General features: G+C 48.1%; 1 protein-coding gene and 1 pseudogene across 2 annotated transcripts in view; one reads left to right on the plus strand and one right to left on the minus strand.

Annotated features, from left to right (window-relative positions):
• Positions 1-13,219: 13,219 nt before the first annotated feature.
• On the minus strand, positions 13,220-14,007 carry LOC309819948 (UDP-N-acetylglucosamine transporter TMEM241-like; annotated as a pseudogene). Its single transcript has one exon. The product of its transcript is annotated as a UDP-N-acetylglucosamine transporter TMEM241-like (transcript).
• A 4,147-nt stretch (positions 14,008-18,154) lies between these two features.
• Positions 18,155-19,014, plus strand: part of MVB12A (multivesicular body subunit 12A) — a gene marked incomplete at both ends in the record, with an annotated part of 1,291 nt that continues 431 nt past the window's right edge. The window contains 4 exon segments of the mRNA XM_082650379.1: positions 18,155-18,211; positions 18,213-18,245; positions 18,374-18,472; positions 18,605-18,701. Coding sequence (XP_082506505.1) covers positions 18,155-18,211; positions 18,213-18,245; positions 18,374-18,472; positions 18,605-18,701 — 286 coding nt within the window.

A 19,014-nucleotide genomic window follows, 5' to 3' on the forward strand; every position in this document is an offset into this window, starting at 1 on the left:
GATCTCTCAAAACTTCTCCCCAGGGACTTCCCTGGTGGCACAGTGGTTAAGAATCCGCCTGCCAATGCAGCGGACACGGGTTCGATCCCTGGTCCGGGAAGATCCCACATGCCACGGAGCAACTAAGCCCATGCACCACAACTACTGAGCCTGCGCTCTAGAGCCCACAAGCTACAACTACTGAGCTCACGTGCCACAACTACCGAAGCCCTTGCGCCTAGACCCCGTGCTCTGCCACAAGAGAAGCCACCACAATGAGAAGCCTGCACACCGCGACGAAGAGTAGCCTTTGCTCGCCGCAACTAGAGAAAGCCCGCGGGCAGCAATGAAGACACAGCACAGCCGAAAATAAATAAATAAATAAATTTATTAAAAAAAAAAAAACCTCTCCCCAGAATTAATCAATACTCTATAAGTAAAGATGCGCTTCAAGTTATAAAGCTCATAACAGAAGATTACAAGGGTCAGCACCTCATTATTCCTTACACTAGTCCTTGTAACACTCTTATTTTACCTGTGAGAAAACTCAAGGGCTGAGGATGGAGGTTTGTCAAGGAGCTCCGAGCAATAGACAACATTGTTATCCCTTGTCACCCTGTTGTTTCTAACCTATCCACACTACTAACATTTGTTCCCACTGAAAGCAAAAGTTTCACCATAATTGATCTATGCAGTGCATTCTTCAATATTCCAGTTGATAAGTCTAGCCAATATCTTTTTGCCTTCACCTGGGAAGGACAACAATACACCTCAACAGTAGTGCCCCAGGGTTTCACAGAGAGTCCCTCTTAACTTTTCATAAATATTTATTTATTCATTCATTTATTTATTTATTTATTTGCCACACTGCACAGCATGCGAGATCATAGTTCCCAGAACAGGGATCGAACCCTTGCCCCCTGCAGTGGAAGCATGGAGTCCTAACCACTGGACCACGAGGGAAGTCCCTTAACTTTTCACAAAATCTTGAAAGCTGATTTGGATAATGCAAAATTTTCTTCAGACTCTACTTTGTTGCAATATATAGATGATTTGCTCCTATGCTTCTTTTCTCAATCCTCTTCATGGGAAGATAGCATCCACCTGGTAAAACTTTTGGTCTTGGGAATTCCCTGGTGATCCAGTGTTTAGGACTCGGCAGTGGCCCAGGTTCAGTCTCTGGCCAGGGAAATAAGATCTTGCGGCCAAAAAAAAAAAAAAAAAGAAAGAAAGAGAAAAAACAAACAAAACAAAACAACTTTTGGTCTTATAAATTCTCCAGAGAAAAATTGCATTTTGCTCAAATTTAAGGTTTGATGTTTACGGTACCTCATCTTGGAACGAGGACTACATTTGGATCCAAGTAGGCTTCACAGCATCCTGAACTTCCCAAAACCTAAAACTAAGCAGCAATTATGAGGTTTTCTTGGGCTAGCTGGCTACTGTTGAAATTGGATTGCAAATTTCTTTCTTATGGTCCAGCCCTTATGTGCTTTAAAAACATATAAACAGCAAACTTGACCCCGTTATTTGGGGAGGTCAGGATGGCATAGCTTTTGGAGCCTTAAAGAAAAACTTAATGAGACCCCCTGCCCTTGGACATCCTAATTATCAGCTTCCCTTTTTCCTTTTTGTATTTGAGAAGGAAGGGAATGCTCTTGGAGGACTCATCCAAAAACATGGGGACCGTCATTGACGCATAGGGTATTATAGCAAGTATCTGGACCCTGTGTGCCACAGAATACCCACCACCTTTGCCTTAGAACCATTCCTCCTACTGGCCTTCTGGTTAAGGCCACCAAAGAAATAATTATGGGTCCTTAACCATCTTTGCACCCCATGCAGTAGAACCTCTTCTGAATTCCCAGCACACTCAACACTTTTCAGTTGCTTACCTCCTATGAAATCCTTTTGCTAATTGCTGTTCACGTAACTCACGTTGTTGTAACCTCAACTCTGCTATTTCTCTCCTCTCCTTCACTGACGCATCCCCTCATGACTATTCAACACTGACAGATCACCCTTTGACTCTCTGTAATAATTTATAGGAGACTCCTCTAACCAGTGTAGATAGTTCATGGTTTACTGATGGTTCCTAATTAAAGGATGACAATGGTAAACATCGTGCTGGATATGTTACTACACCTCTGAAAATTGTTGAGGCAGCATCTTTATCTTTGGCTACTTCGACCTGACAAGCTGAATTATACACTCTCACTCAGACTTGTACTTAGGAAAAAGCAAAACTGTGAACATTTACACTAATATCCAGTATGCCTTTGGGGTAGCCCATGACTTTGGGATACTATAGAAACAGCAAAGTTTCCTTACCTCTAATGGGGAAAATATTAAAAATGGCTCTTGGGCTTCCCTGGTGGCGCAGTGGTTGAGAGTCCGCCTGCGATGCAGGGGACACGGGTTCGTGCCCCGGTTCGGGAAAATCCCACACACCGCGGAGCGGCTGGGCCCGTGAGCCATGGCCGCTGAGCCTGCGCGTCCGGAGTCTGTGCTCCGCAACGGGAGAGGCCACAGCAGCGAGAGGCCCGCGTGCTGAAAAAAAAAAAAAAAAAAAAATGGCTCTTATACCCCAAATCTATTAGATGTCATGCTCTTGCCAGCCGCTTTAACTACTATTAAGATCCCTGGGCATTCCAAGCTTGACTCCCTAGAGGCTAAAGGAAATCAACTCACTGATATTTTTGCCAAAAACTGCTCTCAAAGGAACCAATGGCCAGGGGCTTCCCTGGTGGCGCAGTGGTTGGGAGTCCGCCTGCCGATGCAGGGGACACGGGTTCGTGCCCCGGTCGGGGAAGATCCCACATGCTGCGGAGCGGCTGGGCCCATGAGCCATGGCCGCTGAGCCTGCGCGTCCGGAGCCTGTGCTCCGCAGCGGGAGAGGCCTCAACAGGGAGAGGCCCGCGTACCGCAAAAAAAAAAAAAAAGGAACCAATGGCCAAACTTCTGTCATGGTCCAAAGGGATGCTCCCTAAGATGATGATCTAGAAAAATTGACAAGAAATGCCCAACCATTGGCCCCAGAAAAGGAAAAGCAATGTTGAAAATCTAGTAACTGTTCATTTGATAAAAAGAGAGAGCTCTCGTTTGGGTTAAATAACAAATCCTGACTGGACTTGTACATCATCTGGTGACCGGAAGGTAAAGATATCCCAGAATTGAGGCAGACGACATCTGGTGAGGAAGCTTTCCCAAGATATTCAGGCTCAAAGGTTTGGAATTCACAGAAGCTTCTCACTCTCTCTCTCTTTTTTTTTTTTTACATCTTTATTGGAGTATAATTGCTTTACAATGGTGTGTTAGTTTCTGCTTTATAACAAAGTAAATCAGTTATACATATACATATGTTCCCATATCCCTTCCCTCTTGCGTCTCCCTCCCTCCCACCCTCCCTATCCCACCCCTCTAGGTGGTCACAAAGCACCGAGCTGATCTCCCTGTGCTATGCGGCTGCTTCCCACTAGCTCTCTATTTTACGTTTGGTAGTGTATATATGTCCATGCCTCTCTCTCGCTTAGAAGCCTCTCTCTTTCATCTGGACTATTAATTGACTCTGGATTCTTACCTAAATCCTTGGTCTCTGAATTTGCAAACTACAGGCTGTATTATTGATAAAACATTTAGTTCCAAATAGTTCTTTTGAGATAACAATATTATTTTTTAAAAACAGGTCTTTGAAGTTTTGCTATTTTTGTGAAAAGTCCATCAATTATTGCTTCCTGTTTAATCCTGCACTGTCTTCCCAAACCACGTGTTTGATTTTCAGTTTTGAGTGTCCTCTTGCTGGTCTCACTACTCTAAGATACAGACTTTAGACGGGAAATGCCTGAGAGGTCTCCCTCCTACTACCCCTTGTTACTGGAATGTGACCTCAGTAGGTTTCCAATCTGTGCACTTCTCCCTCCAGCTTGGGCCATGACACCCAGGAAAGTTTTCCTCGCATCAAGGGACAAAAGGTCACTGAATCTGGAAAAAAAAAGAAGTCTGACTCTTGATCAACAATGTTTTCAGAGAAAGATCTTTGATCAAGAGGGGAAAATGTGAAAATTAACAAAAAAAACCCTCACTTAAAATGGAGTCAAGAGGCCAGAATGGGTTCGTGCTAACACTCCTTCCCAATTGCAGATTCAACAGGAAGAGATGGTATCTTTGCATTTCCGACAGGAGGAAGGTTACTACATTGCTACCCAGAAGGAGGAAGGAAGAATTTCTCCTCGCCCAGCAATTGTCCAGCCAATGATACTGTCAAAACTCAGCCAAACTCTTAGAGGAAAACATAGGCAGAACACTCTATGACATAAAATCACAGCAAGATCCTTTCTGACTCACCTCCTAGAGAAATGGAAATAAAAACAAAAATAAACAAATGGGACCTAATGAAACTTCAAAGCTTTTGCACAGCAAAGGAAACCATAAACAAGACGAAAAGACAACCCTCAGAATGGGAGAAAATATTTGTAAATGAAGCAACCGACAAAGGATTAATTTCCAAAATTTACAAGCAGCACATGCAGCTCAATATCAAAAAAACAAACAACCCAATCCAAAAATGGGCAGAAGACCTAAATAGACATTTCTCCAAAGAAGATATACAGATTGCCAACAAACACGTGAAAGGATGCTCAACATCACTAATCATTAGAGAAATGCAAATCACTAATCATTAGAGAAATGCAAATCAAAACTACAATGGGGTATCACCTCACACCAGTCAGAATGGCCATCATCAAAAAATCTACAAACAGTAAATGCTGGAGAGGGTGTGGAGAAAAGGGAACACTCTTGCACTGCTGCTGGGAATGTAAATTGAAACAGCCACTATGGAGAACAGTATGGAGGTTCCTTAAAAAACTACAAATAGAACTACCATATGACCCAGCAATCCCACTACTGGGCATATACCCTGAGAAAACCATAATTCAAAAAGAGTCATGTACCACAATGTTCATTGCAGCTCTATTTACAATAGCCTGGAGATGGAAACAACCTAAGTGTCCATCATCAGATGAATGGATAAAGAAGATGTGGCACATATACACAATGGAATATTACTCAGCCATAAAAAGAAACAAAATTGAGCTATTTGTAATGAGGTGGATAGACCTAGAGTCTGTCATACAGAGTGAAGTAAGTCAGAAAGAAAAAGACAAATACCGTATGCTAACACATATATATGGAATTTAAGAAAAAAAAATGTCGTGAAGAACCTAGGGGTAAGACGGGAATAAAGACACAGACCTACTGGAGAATGGACTTGAGGATATGGGGAGGGGGAAGGGTGAGCTGTGACAGGGCGAGAGAGAGTCATGGACATATACACACTAACAAACGTAGTAAGGTAGATAGCTAGTGGGAAGCAGCCGCATGGCACAGGGATATTGGCTCGGTGCTTTGTGACCGCCTGGAGAGGTGGGATAGGGAGGGTGGGAGGGAGACGCAAGAGGGAAGACATATGGGAACATATGTATATGTATAACTGATTCACTTTGTTATAAAGCAGAAACTAACACACCATTGTAAAGCAATTATACCCCAATAAAGATGTTAAAAAAAAAAAAAACTCAGCCAATGAAAAGCCACTACACTTCAAACTCCCAGTTTCCTCTGACGGACTCTGTTTATAGCAGCCCTTCCCAACTCCCTCTTCTATAAAAGAATATTCTTCTCCTTTGTTTTCCAGACTTCCCCGTGGTTCACCATAGATTGCATGTCTCAAACTGCAATTCTTTGCTGTTGCCAAATAAACACATTTTATTGGTAAAATAATTGGCTGTTTTATTGTTTTAGGTCAACACAGCCAAGTTCCAGCAACAGGCTAAGGAAAGTATCCAGACGTGGTTAGTGCGGCTTTGGGATACCTGGGGTCGTGGCATTTTTCTGACTGGCCAGGAGGCAGAGAAAATGAGTAATATTACCACACACCCTGCCCTCTAGCAGCACCTGCATGTACTTGGGGGTTCAAATGACTCACTCCCTTATAGATTATTCCAGCCTCCAGGGCCCAGTGAGGGAGACGTCCTTGGGCATGTGGGACCCTGAAAATCTATAGAGGAGGTAGAACAAGTTCTTAGGGAACTGGGAATAAGGGAGGCCATCTATGCTCTTGTCTTTGAGGGTCCTAATTGGGCCACATTCACTGCAGAGATGAAAGCCAAGATACTCCAGTCTGCCCCCAGCACCTGGTAGGGACTGGTATGGGATGTTGATATCCATGCTGAGCTAAGTCATGGGAATGGGTATGGGTCCCCGAGACAGAGGGGGAACTAGAGAAGACAAAAAGCTATCCCAGTTGGCTGTAAAGGGTTCAGTAAAAGTAACCCAGGAGCAAATGTGGTTTAACCTCTTTGCTGCCAGGACCTCACCTGAAAAGGAAGACGAGCAACCCAATTAGTCAACCTGTGGAAAGCCTTAAGACTGGAATAGTTCAGACCTGCCCTGACTATCCCTAGTGCCCTGCTAGCTCTCACAGAAGCCTCAGGGATACAGTCCTATTCGGGATGGGTGCCTCTCATGCCTCAGGTTCAGGATGCAGGGCAAAATCGCCTCCAGGGAAAGCCTACTGAGAGCAATTGGAGGCTCCAAGGTGAAGTGACTGTTCACTAGTCCCCTTGAAATAAATAAAAGGTGATGGCTCTGGTTGACACTGGAGCCAAAGGTACTCCACCACATAGCCACACTCAGAAGTTTTCAGACCCCCTTTGTGCCACTGACGATTATGGAGGGCAATGCCTTTGGTTAGGAAGGTCCCTTTGACATTGTAAATTGGGTGTTCTCCCCACCGAGAATACGAGGTTTTTCTCTCTCCAATACCAGAGAACGTATTGGGTATTGACATCCTACAAGCTCAGTCTACAGACCTCTACCTGTGACTTCCACATTGAGGTTAGAGTAATCAAACCAATGCTGAGGGGAGATGCCAGCTGGGAACCAGTAAGTCTACCGGCCCCCTCAAATAGTGGTTACGGGGCTTCCCTGGTGGCGCAGTGGTTGAGAGTCCACCTGCCGATGCAGGGGACACGGGTTCGTGTCCCGGTCCGGGAGGATCCCACATGCTGCGGAGCGGCTGGGCCCATGAGCCATGGCCGCTGAGCCTGTGTGTCCGGAGCCTGCACTCAGCAATGGGAGAGGCCACAACAGTGAGAGGCCCGTGTACCACAAAAAAAAAAAAAAAAAAAAAAAAATAGTGGTTACTGTCAAATGATGTAAATTGCCCGGGAGGCATAATGAAATAGGAGACACTATCCCCAAACTGCACCAAGTGGGTATTGTACACCCTGCCCATAGTGCTTCCAACAGACAGGTATGGCTTGTTAAAAAACCAGATGGGTCGTGGTGGGTGACCCTGGGCTATCGAGAATCGAACACAGGGATGTCCCCCATCCATGCGGTTGTGCCCCAAATTGCCACCATCTTAGATATCTTGGCCATAGTCCTAGGAATGTACCATGCTGTGCCGGACTTAGCAAATGCTTTTTTTCAATCTACCCCTGGCCACTGAGTCACAAGATCGATTTGCCTCCAAGTGGGAGGGGCAACAATGGACGTTTCAAGCACTTCCCCAAGGCTACCTGCACAGCCCCACCATATGTCATGGGATGGGAGCCCCAGACCTGTCCCTGTTCTCCTTCCCCACATCACTAAAATGAGCCCATTACATTGATAATATAATGTTGACAGGTAAACACTTGCGTCTGCTGCAGGACACTCTGCAGATTTTGCTGGAACATCTGTGAGGGAGACGATGATGTGGATGAACCCACAGGAAACTCAAGTCCCAGGCACCACCGTAAAGCTTCTGGGAGTCATTTGGTTGGGTGAGAGGTACATTGTCCCAGAAGCCATGATTGATAAGGGGCAACCCCTAAGAATCTGAAAGAGGTCCAAGCTTTCATAAGGGTTTGGGGGTTTTGGAGGACTTTTATTCCCCACCTGATGCAACGCCTCCATCCTTTTTAGAAAAATTTTATTGAAGTATAGTTGATTTACAATGTTGTGTCAATTTCTGCTGTACCCAAAGTGACTCAGTTATACATATATCTATATATCCTTTTTCATGTTCTTTTCCATTATGGTTTATTACTGGAGATTGAATATAGTTCCCTGTGCTAGACAGTAGGACCTTGTTGTTACCCTTCCTATATATAGTGGTGTCTCCATCCTTTATACCAGCTTTAAAGTAAAGAAAGGGCATGTGGGGATTAGAGCAACAAGCTGCCGTTGAGAAGGCAAAAAATACTAGTGAAGCAGTTGAAAGCTCTGGGCATCTCCCAAGCAGGGCTATCATTTGAGTTTGGGTTAGATAGGACATCTCGCGAAAACCAGCATATCATGGTAATAACATCCCTTCTTATCAAGGGGTGTATTGACAATATGCTCCACTGACCCACCTCTGCCATGGCTCAGACTCCCACGTTGACTGAGTGACTGCATTTTGCGCAGCAGAAGAGCACCCGGTCGGCCAGCCCACTCTCTCTAGAAATGCGAGCGCTCCCAGGCTTTGTAAAGTATGTAGATCCTCCAAACACCCGCTGCTCCCACCGCCTCTATTCCTGTGTAGCCCCTGCAACCTGAAGAGAGGAAGTCGGGGAGATTCCTGATGATGCCTGCTTCACCTACGGGTCTAGTCGGGCAACCGGTGACAGGGATGGTAGTGGCTATTCAGCCCAACACTGACACCATCTGGATGTCAAACGAACTGCAGCAGCCAGTGGGCTGAATTCAGAGTGATTTGGCTGGGGAACACTCAGGAGCCCAGGCTGTTTGCTAACCTTTGCACTGATAGTTGGACTGTTCTGAAGAGATTAACCCTATGGCTTGGACAACGGGAAGCCAAGGGGTAGATGATCGTGAATAAGTCCTTCTGGGATGAGGATATGTGGAGAGACATTTGGGTTCGCTTCCAACAGCCTGAGGCAGCCCTCACTGTTTTCCATGTCCCTGGTTCTTAAGGTGCTGACGCCCCCTGGCAAATGGGGAGCTGATGCTCTAGCCCAGTATAAGCCCTAGTGGACCCCTCCGTAGATACAGCAGATTGGGCGCATAGGAACTGCAGCCACCGCAGTCTCTGACTGGGATGGCATATTGCCAAGGATGCTGGCTTGCCCTTGAAATAAAGTGACTTGGTTAACGCCATAACAGCATGTGTGTTCTAAACAACACCCCAGGCAACTGCCACAGGACTCTGGCGCCCTCCACTGGAGCTCCCAACCAGTGAGGGATTGGCAAATTGATTATATTGGCCCCCTCCCTCCAAGCGAGGGTTCTAAATGTCTTGGTTTACGTGGACACGGCATCTAGCCTAATCCAAGCTTTCTCCTGTGGCTGCCCAAGCCAGGTTGCCACCATTAGGGGATTAGAGAAGCGGAGTACAGATACCCTCTTCGAAAAGACAGTGACCGGGGGTTACATTTTAAGGGTCACATTGTGCAAGATTAGGCAAAAGCACATGATGTGGAACGGAAGTTCCATTTCCCCTAAAAGCCACAGGCAGTAGGGTTGGTAGGAAAGAAGGATGGGATTTTAAAGCAGCAGATTAAATGACTAACAGGTAAACCACCTTGGCCGATTCGACTAAAGTACTATCCCAGGCTTTAAGACATTTTTTTTTTTCCTGTACACAGGCCTCTCACTGTTGCGGCCTCTCCCGTTGCGGAGCGCAGGCTCCAGACGCGCAGGCTCAGCAGCCACGGCTCACGGGCCCAGCCGCTCCGTGACATGTGGGATCTTCCCAGACCGGGGCACGAACCCGCGTCCCCTGCATCGGCAGGCGGACTCTCAACCACTGCACCACCAGGGAAGCCCTGGCTTTAAGACATTTAAATGATTGACCAATAGGGCCTGTTGCCTCGTATGCCAGACTGGGGAGCCCTGCCAAGACACCCAACACTGTAAAGTTACGGAAGTGACGGGAGACAGCCTCTGGCTCGACTCTCATCATGGTGGATCACCACGCTGTGCGGCTGAGATCACCAAGCCCCATCACACCTGAGACAGACGTTGTCTACCGGACTTTGCAGTGGGGCGTCCCACAGGGATGGGTGAGTTAGTTCACATCCCCAGGTGAGGAGGAATCCTATTGTCCTGCTACAAGCTGCGCCCATGGAAATGCACTGTCCCTGGAATGGAACATGTACCACTGAGACGGACAACAAGGTGGTGGTCCTGGTCTGACATATCCCACCCCCAGTCCATCTCGCGCCTGACAGCGCTGCCTCTGCTGGCCAACATATATGCTATGTACAACCAGGTCAAGTTCCTAAAGCTGCAGCCATGTTAGCATCTAAGGATCAGGCCACAGGTGTAATTCTTCTAGAAGGGAAGACCTCCCAGTACCAGTTCCTACTAAATCATCTGTTTTTCGTTTGCTTGTTTGTTTGTTTTTTGCGGTACGCGGGCCTCTCACTGCTGTGGCCTCTCCCGTTGCGGAGCACAGGCTCCGGACGCGCAGGCTCAGCGGCCATGGCTCACGGGCCCAGCCGCTTCGCGGCATGTGGGATCTTCCCGGACCGGGACACGAACCCGTGTCCCCTGCATCGGCAGGCGGGCTCTCAACCACTGCGCCACCAGGGAAGCCCCTAATCTGTCTTTTTGACCTTAGACTTCTGCTGTTCCTATGGTGTTCGGTCACAGGATGGGGACATGATGGAAATACCTTCCTACAGTGGGCCCACAGATACGCCCAGCAATCAATCCAGCTGTTGGGTATGTGGGCAGCTGCTCCTCTCTAGTTCATTGGGATCGTCATGGTGGGTACCAACACTCCAGTAACGAGATAAGAAGGCACTAAAGCAGTATGTGACATTACAGAAAAAAACAAATTAGGATGAATGCTCTTAATTCATCTGATATTACCAATGTTGCCTGGGGCACAAACTGTCAGTAACACTGGACATGGGTATTCTTTTTCTGTCAATCAATCAACACAGGCAGCCCAGCCAACTGCTGACCAGAAAGGTCCTAAAAGCACCACCATCAGAAGCATGGGTGGCAACGCTCAGATTTGGAATGGATTCATGTGGCTTACCCCGGGTTAGGGATATTTGAGCACCTAGGCACCCCTATGTCGGGAACAGAAAAAACACTTTCAACAGAACCAACCCAGTTGTACCAGGAATATGGGGAGGATACCATTGGAACTGTGCAGGTATCCTGTCATATTAAAGAACAGCAACTGGTCTGGCACTGACTGGTCGCGTCACCCACATATGTATTGGGTAACCCTAAACAGGACCCAATGATGTGTGGGAAAACCCTTTGTCTGTGGCTTCCACCTGGATGGTTGGGCTACTACACCCTGGGTGTGGGGAGAATCCACCCTACAGTAACAAAAGTTGCCAACTTCCCTCCCCTCATCTGCTATCTCCCAGGTGGGCAAGTTCTGTTTTCCACTGGTGCGATCGTTTGGCCACTGTCTTTATTCCCTCTATTGGCCTGGAGGACGTTAGAGCACACATAGAAGCCCTTAGTCAATACACCCAGCAATCCTTAAATGAGAAGAGCTGTCCTCCAAAATAAGATGGCCTTGGACATCACTACTGCCTTGCAAGGAGGCACCTGGGCCGTTATCCAAGCAGAATGTTGTGTGTTCATACCCGATGAGTCTGCTAATGTAGCGTCTTTATTAGAGCACATGAGGACACAGTGAATGCCCTGAGTGACCCCCGGCCTCAGGGACTCAAGAAATCAGTGGTTCAGATCATGGTGATTTCGAACACATAGTGTTCGGTAGCTGTGAGCGGTAGCTGGCAGTGAGCCACAGCTTGAAGTGAGATCTTAGTTCCCTGACCAAGGCTTGACCCCTGGTCGTGGTGGTGAGAGTGCCAAGTCCTAACCACTAGACCACAAGGGACTGTGGCTAGAGTCTGGGCCCCAGTCTTTGTCTGCCTTTAAAAGAGAACATTCTGACAAGGAGACGGAAGGTAGAAAGGAAAGTAAAGCATCTATTAGAAAAGCAGAGTACAGATGGACGGGTGAACTCACAAGAGAGTCGAGCCTTTGGGAAGTTTCAATTCTTTATAAGGGGGCAGTCTTCTGGTCTTAGTTTCCCCTCTGGCCAATCATCTTGCTTTGGGCCCATGGCTGATTTGCCTCAGGACCCTCCGTAGGTGCACACAGCCCTCAGACAAGATGGATTCTAACACAAGGGCCTCTGGCGGGATGGGGGCGGGGAATTGACATGACTTATTATGGTCTGGTGTCCCCTGGCTGCCCCTCTTTAAAAAAAGTTATTTATTTATTATTTATTTATTTTGGCCGCACTGGGTCTTAGATGCGGCAGGGGGGATATTTGTTGAGGCACACGGGATCTTTAGTTGCGGCATGCGGACTTCTTCGTTGCAGCATGTGGACTTCTTAGTTGTGGCATACAAACTCTTAGTTATGGCATGCATGCGGGATCTAGTTCCCTGACCAGGGATTGAACCCAGGCCCCCTGCATTGGGAGTGTGCAGTTTTACCCACTGGACCACCAGGGAGGTCCCTGTCCCCTGCCTTTTGACGCCCCAAGGAGCCTTTTAACGCATGTGCAGTGTCTTTCTTGCCCCAAGGATGGGAAACATGTGACCTCTTGATCTACTTTTTTTAAAGATTTATTATTTTTTAATTTATTTCTGGCTGCGTTGGGTCTTAGTTGCGGCATGCAGGATCTTCGTTGAGGCATGTGGGATCTTTTGTTGCGGTGTGCGGGCTTATTTCTCGTGCACGTGGGCTCTGTAGTTTGCGGCACGTGGTCTCTCCAGTTGAGGTGCGCGAGCGCGGTAGTTGTGTTGTGTGGGTTTCATTGCCCTGCGATATGTGGGATCTTAGTTCCCTGACAAGGGATTGAACCCGCGTCCCCTGCATTGGAAGACAGATTCTTTACCACTGGACCACCAGGGAAGTGGCCAAGTTCTTTTTCTGTTTGGTGTTTTATTTATTTATTTATTTATATTTTTGGGGCTTGCATTGGGTCTTCGTTGCCACGCGCAGGCTTTTGTCTAGTTGCGGCGAGCGGGGGCTACTCTCTGTTGCGGTGCGCAGGCTTCTCATTGTGGTGGCTTGTTGCAGAGCACGGGCTCTAGGCGCGCGGGCTTCAGTAGTTGCGGCATGCGGGCTCAGTAGTTGTGGCTCAGGAGCTCTAGAACACAGGCTCGGTAGCTGTGGCACACGGGCTTAGTTGCTCCACAGGAGGTGGGATCTTCCCAGACCAGGGCTCGAACCCGCGTCCCCTGCATTGGTAGGCGGATTCTTAACCACTGCGCCACCAGGGAAGCCCCTTAGCAAAGAAAATCCAGGCTGCACACTGCCCTGGGGTCATAAGGCATTTTAGCTTCACTGTGCTGAACGTGAGAAAGAATCCTAAAAATCCACTGGCACAGTAGCTGCCATGGAATCTATAGAAATACAGGAACAGAAAGTCCAGGACGCTGAGGAGATCCCCTGTGGGGTGAGATGCATATGCCAGGAGCACCACACTGAATAGTTTAAGTACTGCTGGTCAGTGTCACTTAACGCATTGGGTTTCTGGGATTTCTGTAGTATCTTATAAGCCCCTATGCAGCATAAGTGAATTACAGCCCAGAAATAAGCATCTGGATCAAACTGGGAGTCACTGAAGAGCAGGCACCCTGCGGCAGCCAGCAGGAAGGGGGCACTACAGATCTTTGCAGGAGATGTTTTCTCTTTCTGAAAACACTTCCGGTGCCCACAGATGATAACTTCGGCTACATTATGCAAAATGAGAAACATAGGAATGGCCAGTCTGGACAGTGCCCTGGAACCAGCATAGGTGATACCCACAAACAGCACTGAAGCAGGAAGCCATGTGAAAACATCAGATCTTGAACCGCTGTTGATCTCTGCCCAGCCCAGTTTCCATGACACAGGAAGCAAAAGTCCACCAATTAAAGCCTGCCACCCTTGGAATAACGTAGGGTAGGTGAATTTCAAGACAGACAGGACATACTTGTTCGTGAGGTAAGAAACCAGGTAGCAGGTACAAAACGTGAGGCCAACCAGGAACCGTCTCACGCACATCTGTCAATTTGCGCTGCTTCCCCGGGGAACCCGCGGGAGTCCCAGGGCCTCCGCGCAAGCCGGACCACCCAGTGGCCAACCTCTTGATCTTTTACTTAAACAGGGTATAGCCTCTCTCTGTCCCTGCCCTAACTGTTATCTTAAAGTGCCCGCAGGAGACAAAGTCCAACTAGTTACCCTTATTTCCATCTCAAAGTACAAACGGGAGGCCAGCTGTAAATATCTAGCCTGGAGCCCACCTGCCTCTTGCCTCAGGAAATGTAAACAGAAGGCTAGTTGTAAATGTCCAGCCTGGAGCCCATCTATCTCCTGCCTCAATGCGGCTCTTGGTGGGAAAAATTGTGACTTGTTTTGGGCATCCTTATCTTAATCTGTGTTTCCTCTCCCAGGTACCTATGTTGCCTCTGTGCTATCTGCCTCCAGAGCCACATAGGCGCCTAACGAGCCACCTCCAATGCTAATGCAATCCCTGGCTGACTACTCAGTGCATATCGTGGAAGAGGGGGCCATGTGAAATTGTGAGAGCTGGTCATGAGGGGCGGAGTGTTGGAGTGTAACCAAGAGTGGGGTCTGGCTGCTCACTGCTCAAAAGCCAATAAAGAGACAAGGTTGGTGGAAAGGAAAGTTTGCTTTATTTTGGAGGCTGGCAACGGGGGGGGGGGGGGGGGGCGGGGAGGATGGACTCCTGTCCAAAGGCCAACTCCCTTTGAGGTCCCTGCATGCAGGGGCTACAGGCAGAAACTGCACAGTCAGCTCTCACAGTCCTCTTGAAATTGGTCATGCGGTGGTCTGACCAGCATCATCTTGATTGTTTTAAGTACAGTTAATCTTCAGCTCCAGGGTTTGCTCCCATTTCTTTGAGGCCAGTTCTTGGAATTGCGTAAATTGGAGCAACTTAGGTCCTGGCTGCAGTCTGGTCATCATGTAGTTAACTTCTTCCACCTGGTGGGGGGGTTCGGTATCTACAAGACAGCTCACAGGATATGGCTCAGAATATTATCTATAGCCCTTGAGAAGGAACTAAAAGTCCTTGACTATGCTTAGTGACTAAACTATTATTATTTAATCTTGCTAGACTGTTTTCCTTTGTTTCTACATTTTCTCATTTTTCTGATTAAATTTATTCTTCGACTAAAATTTTTCCACAAACAAAAGGCAGGCTGAGGACATGGGGAAGGATCGACTACAGGGTCCTGCTCCGTTTGAGGAGGAGGTCATTGAGAGGACGTGGCTACCAGTTGACCCTCGAGGTGGACCCAGGGAACCAGAGGCCCCTCACCCCCTCTCCATCCTTGGAATGTATGTTCCACCCACGGTTCTCACAAAGGGAGCCATTTTCAAGGATGCAGCCTTGAGAGAGTAAAGTGTTGTTGAGACAATCTGAACGGTATATGCGACTGAATCCTGTTAAGATCTTTATATAAACTTTTAAGATTCTGGTAAGCAGTGTTGCTGCAGGAGAGAAAGTGGGGTATGAGAGGATGGTCACATCCCAGGTCTTAGGTGAGTCCCTGGGACAGCCACCAAGTGTGGGTTCTTGGCTTTGCACAGGAAAGAATTCAAGAGCGAGCCATAGTAAAGTGAAAGAAGGTTTATTCAGGGAGATACACATGCCATAGACAGAGTGTGGGCCATCTCAGAAGGCAAGAGGCCCCAGGATATGGGGTTGTCAGTTTTTATAGGGGTGGGTAATTTCATAGGTTAATGAGTGCGAAGATTATTCCAACTATTTTGGGGAAGGGGAGGGGATTTCCAGGAATTGGGCCACCGCCAACTTTTTGGCCTTTTACGGTAGGCCTCAGAACTGTCAGGGCGCCTGTGGGTGTGACATTTAGCTTACTGATGTATTACAATTAGTGTATACTGAGGCTCAAGGTCTAGTGGAAGTCGACTCCTCCGCCATCTTGGACCTAGTTGGTTCTAACTGAGGTAGGAGATAGATGGGCCCCTGGGCTGGACAGCTGGTGTTTGTCAAGTGGAGTAAAATTGAAGCTTTGTTCTCACCCAGTCACTCCAAGGACAAAGCTGGTGGCAGAAGCTGAGCTCTGTTGAAGTAAAGAGATAAGATGACAACTCCTGAGGTTAAGGAAAACTTCCCTGTCTGCACATGCTCAGGAAGGCTCCTTGGGGGTCAAAAAGGGAGGGGGCACCACCCCATAAGTGTGGACATGCACCCACAGGCCTTTGCGGTGGGATCCATCTTAGCAAAAAGTTGTGCACACATGTTGGGGAGTGACCTAGAACAGGTCAGATGTGGGAAAAGAAATGAGATAATTGGCCAAAGATAAACAAAGACCCGGAAGGACTGTCCTATATAAGGGATTTGTATCAGCTCTTTACTGCACTCTTCCTCATTAGAGAGGTGGCCCATACCCTTTCTCTCTAGGTGTGTATTTCTGCCTAGCTTTCTGTGTATTCTGTATTTCTGCCTGATTTAAATAAATAAACTTCTTCTCTGTGTGCCCTCCCATACACCACGGTGCTGTGTCTCTAATAATAAATTTTGTACCTGTTTTTACAATTTTTGCCTCCTTGAAACATTCCTGCTTTCAAACGGGGGAAACAGCCAGGGCCCCTTTGCTTCTAGTCTCTAGCCCCTGGTGGTATAGTGGCTAGGATTCCTGGTTTTCATCCAGGCTACCCAGGTCCTGGGCAAGGAACTGAGATCTCTCTTCAGGACCACTCACTGCCGTCTCTCCGAGATCATAACCAGTTTATGTCGTGTCCTCAATGGCTATGTCATTCTTTTAAAGGTTGTGCCCTGCCCCTTTCCTATCTCAGTGTGGAGATCTATTCATCTTGTGGCTGCCTGAGACAAGCCTCGTATATAAGTTCCCTCGTTTGTTAAACCTGCCACCTACAAATCCGGAGTGGTCTGCCTCTTTCTTTGGTTTCTCCTTGCCTTCTGTGTATGGGGGTCAGTTTCAAATTTCACCTGGGGAACTCCTGGGGTTGGGAACCAACATTCCTCCTAAGCAGTGGGAATAATGGGGTACTTCAAGGGGACCCCATAGTCTTGAGATTGTAAAGTGAAAGAAAGTCTTTCAGAAAGTTCTGAGGACTGTTCCACCGGTTAGAGGTCAAAGCACAGTTGTATAGTTTTTGAGTCAAGGTTTTGACAGTTTACGTAGTCCAGATCTGCACATACAAGGTGAGTAGTGGGTTATCATGACCCTTTACAGGATTGAGAAAGAAATGTTATTTCCTAAGGAGCAACCTTCCTGGCGCCGGAAGCTCTTTTCTTTCAAGCAGTCACTCCTGTGTTAAGGATATCTAGTTAACGTATAATGCAGATGCACAATGCACGCTAAAGGGGAGCAGGTAGTGGCCCAAACGGCAGAGAGAATTTTATGTTAAAAGTTTTTTTGTCCTGCCTTAAAAACAATTTTATTTCATCACAAATATAAAAACCATTATTTTTTTTTTCTCACAGGTGGTACAAAAAACAGGCAGTGGGCTAACCCAGGATATTGTAAAAAATTGGAAAATATACAGGAGTAGATAATATTCTCTTCCCTAGTTTTCCATATTTCCCCCTGAGGCGTGTAAAAGCATGTAGCCATGCTAAATGCTTTTATAACATTAAAAAAAAACTAATTGTATCTGTGAATAATTCCTCAAGTTACACCAAGATTTCATGGCTCAAGTTGGTCCGTATTTTTCGTTAAACTAATCGCAGCATAACACATGAAAGTGTCCTTTCGGATGACCTCCTGGAGCTAGAATTGCGAGTTTTTCATATTTCTCCCCCAAATTTCCGTGAAACACCGACCGTATCTCTGGAGTAGAGGCTGATACCGCAAGGAATTCTGGGGAATGTAGTTTTGGTTTGCAGCTAGCGAGACATTTCCGGCAGAAGTTGCTGGGCGTGAGAAGAAAGCGAGACAGTTTTCCGCAAACGTCGCTCAAAGGCCCACCGTGGGGTTGGGGGGTTGTGGGGCGGGGAGGGTGGGCATGAAGGGTGTGGCTGCTTGTCCCTACGCGTTTGGCCGGCGGCTTCCCCGGCACGCTCATACGGCGCTTCCGGGCCCCCCGGTCTTGCAAGGCCGTCTGGGAGTTGTAGTTCAGACTCTTGCCCGAACTCCGAAGTCCAGCTGCGGCTAGGAGGTCAGAGGCCGTCCCCCGCCTTCGGTGCTTGGCTTGGAGGATGGATCCGGGGTCCGGGGCCGACGCGGCCCCGTTGGCTGGTTTGGCCTGGTCGTCCGGCCTCGGGGCCCCCGCCGCGGGGGTTCAGTGCGGTGAGCAATGTCAGGGGACCAGGGACGAACAGGGAGAGAGGCGGCGACACCAGGGGCCGGGGTTGAATGGGGGCAGAGTCGGCTGCGGCCGGGTAAGAGCCTGGCGCTGACCCGCATCCGCGCTGTAGATCTCCTGCACTGTGGAGGGGGCGCCCGCCAGCTTCGGCAAGACTTTCGGGCAGAAATCCGGCTACTTCCTGTGTCTCAATCCTTTGGGCAGCCTAGAGGTAAGGGGCCCTCACCTTCGGAGTCCCCGGGGTCCTCCACTCCCCTTTGTCCATTCGCTGAGCTCTATGCTAGGCACACGGTCCCTGCTGCTGAGTGATTCTCGATGTATCCCCTCCCCCACCCCTCGCCAGAATCCACAGGAGAACGTGGTGGTCGATATCCAGGTCCTGGTGGACAAGAGCCCCCTTCCGCCGGGATTCTCCCCGGTCTGCGACCCCCTGGACTCCAGTGAGTCCCCTATCGAAGGCGGGAGTGGGGTGGGGGGTCAGGGGCACGTTCGCGTCTCTGCGGGGAGGGTCCAGGAAAGGAATGGAGGGACCACAGGCATGCGATTTTTGAATTTTGCCCCCCCCTTGATGCACTGGGTAATGACAGTGTTGGCTGAGGACTCAGAGGCCTGATCTAGGGCGGGACGATGTACCCCACCCTGCGTAAAAATGTGCCATTGGTACAGTCTCTGTTCTAGAGTAAGTGTTCAGTCAATGCGACCTGTTTTTATTACTGTTACTACTACGCCTTCTTCTTACACTGTAGCTAAGCT

The sequence above is a fragment of the Grampus griseus genome (genome assembly GCF_964374135.1).
Source record: "Grampus griseus genome assembly, chromosome: 3".
NCBI classification, from domain to species: domain Eukaryota; kingdom Metazoa; phylum Chordata; class Mammalia; order Artiodactyla; family Delphinidae; genus Grampus; species Grampus griseus.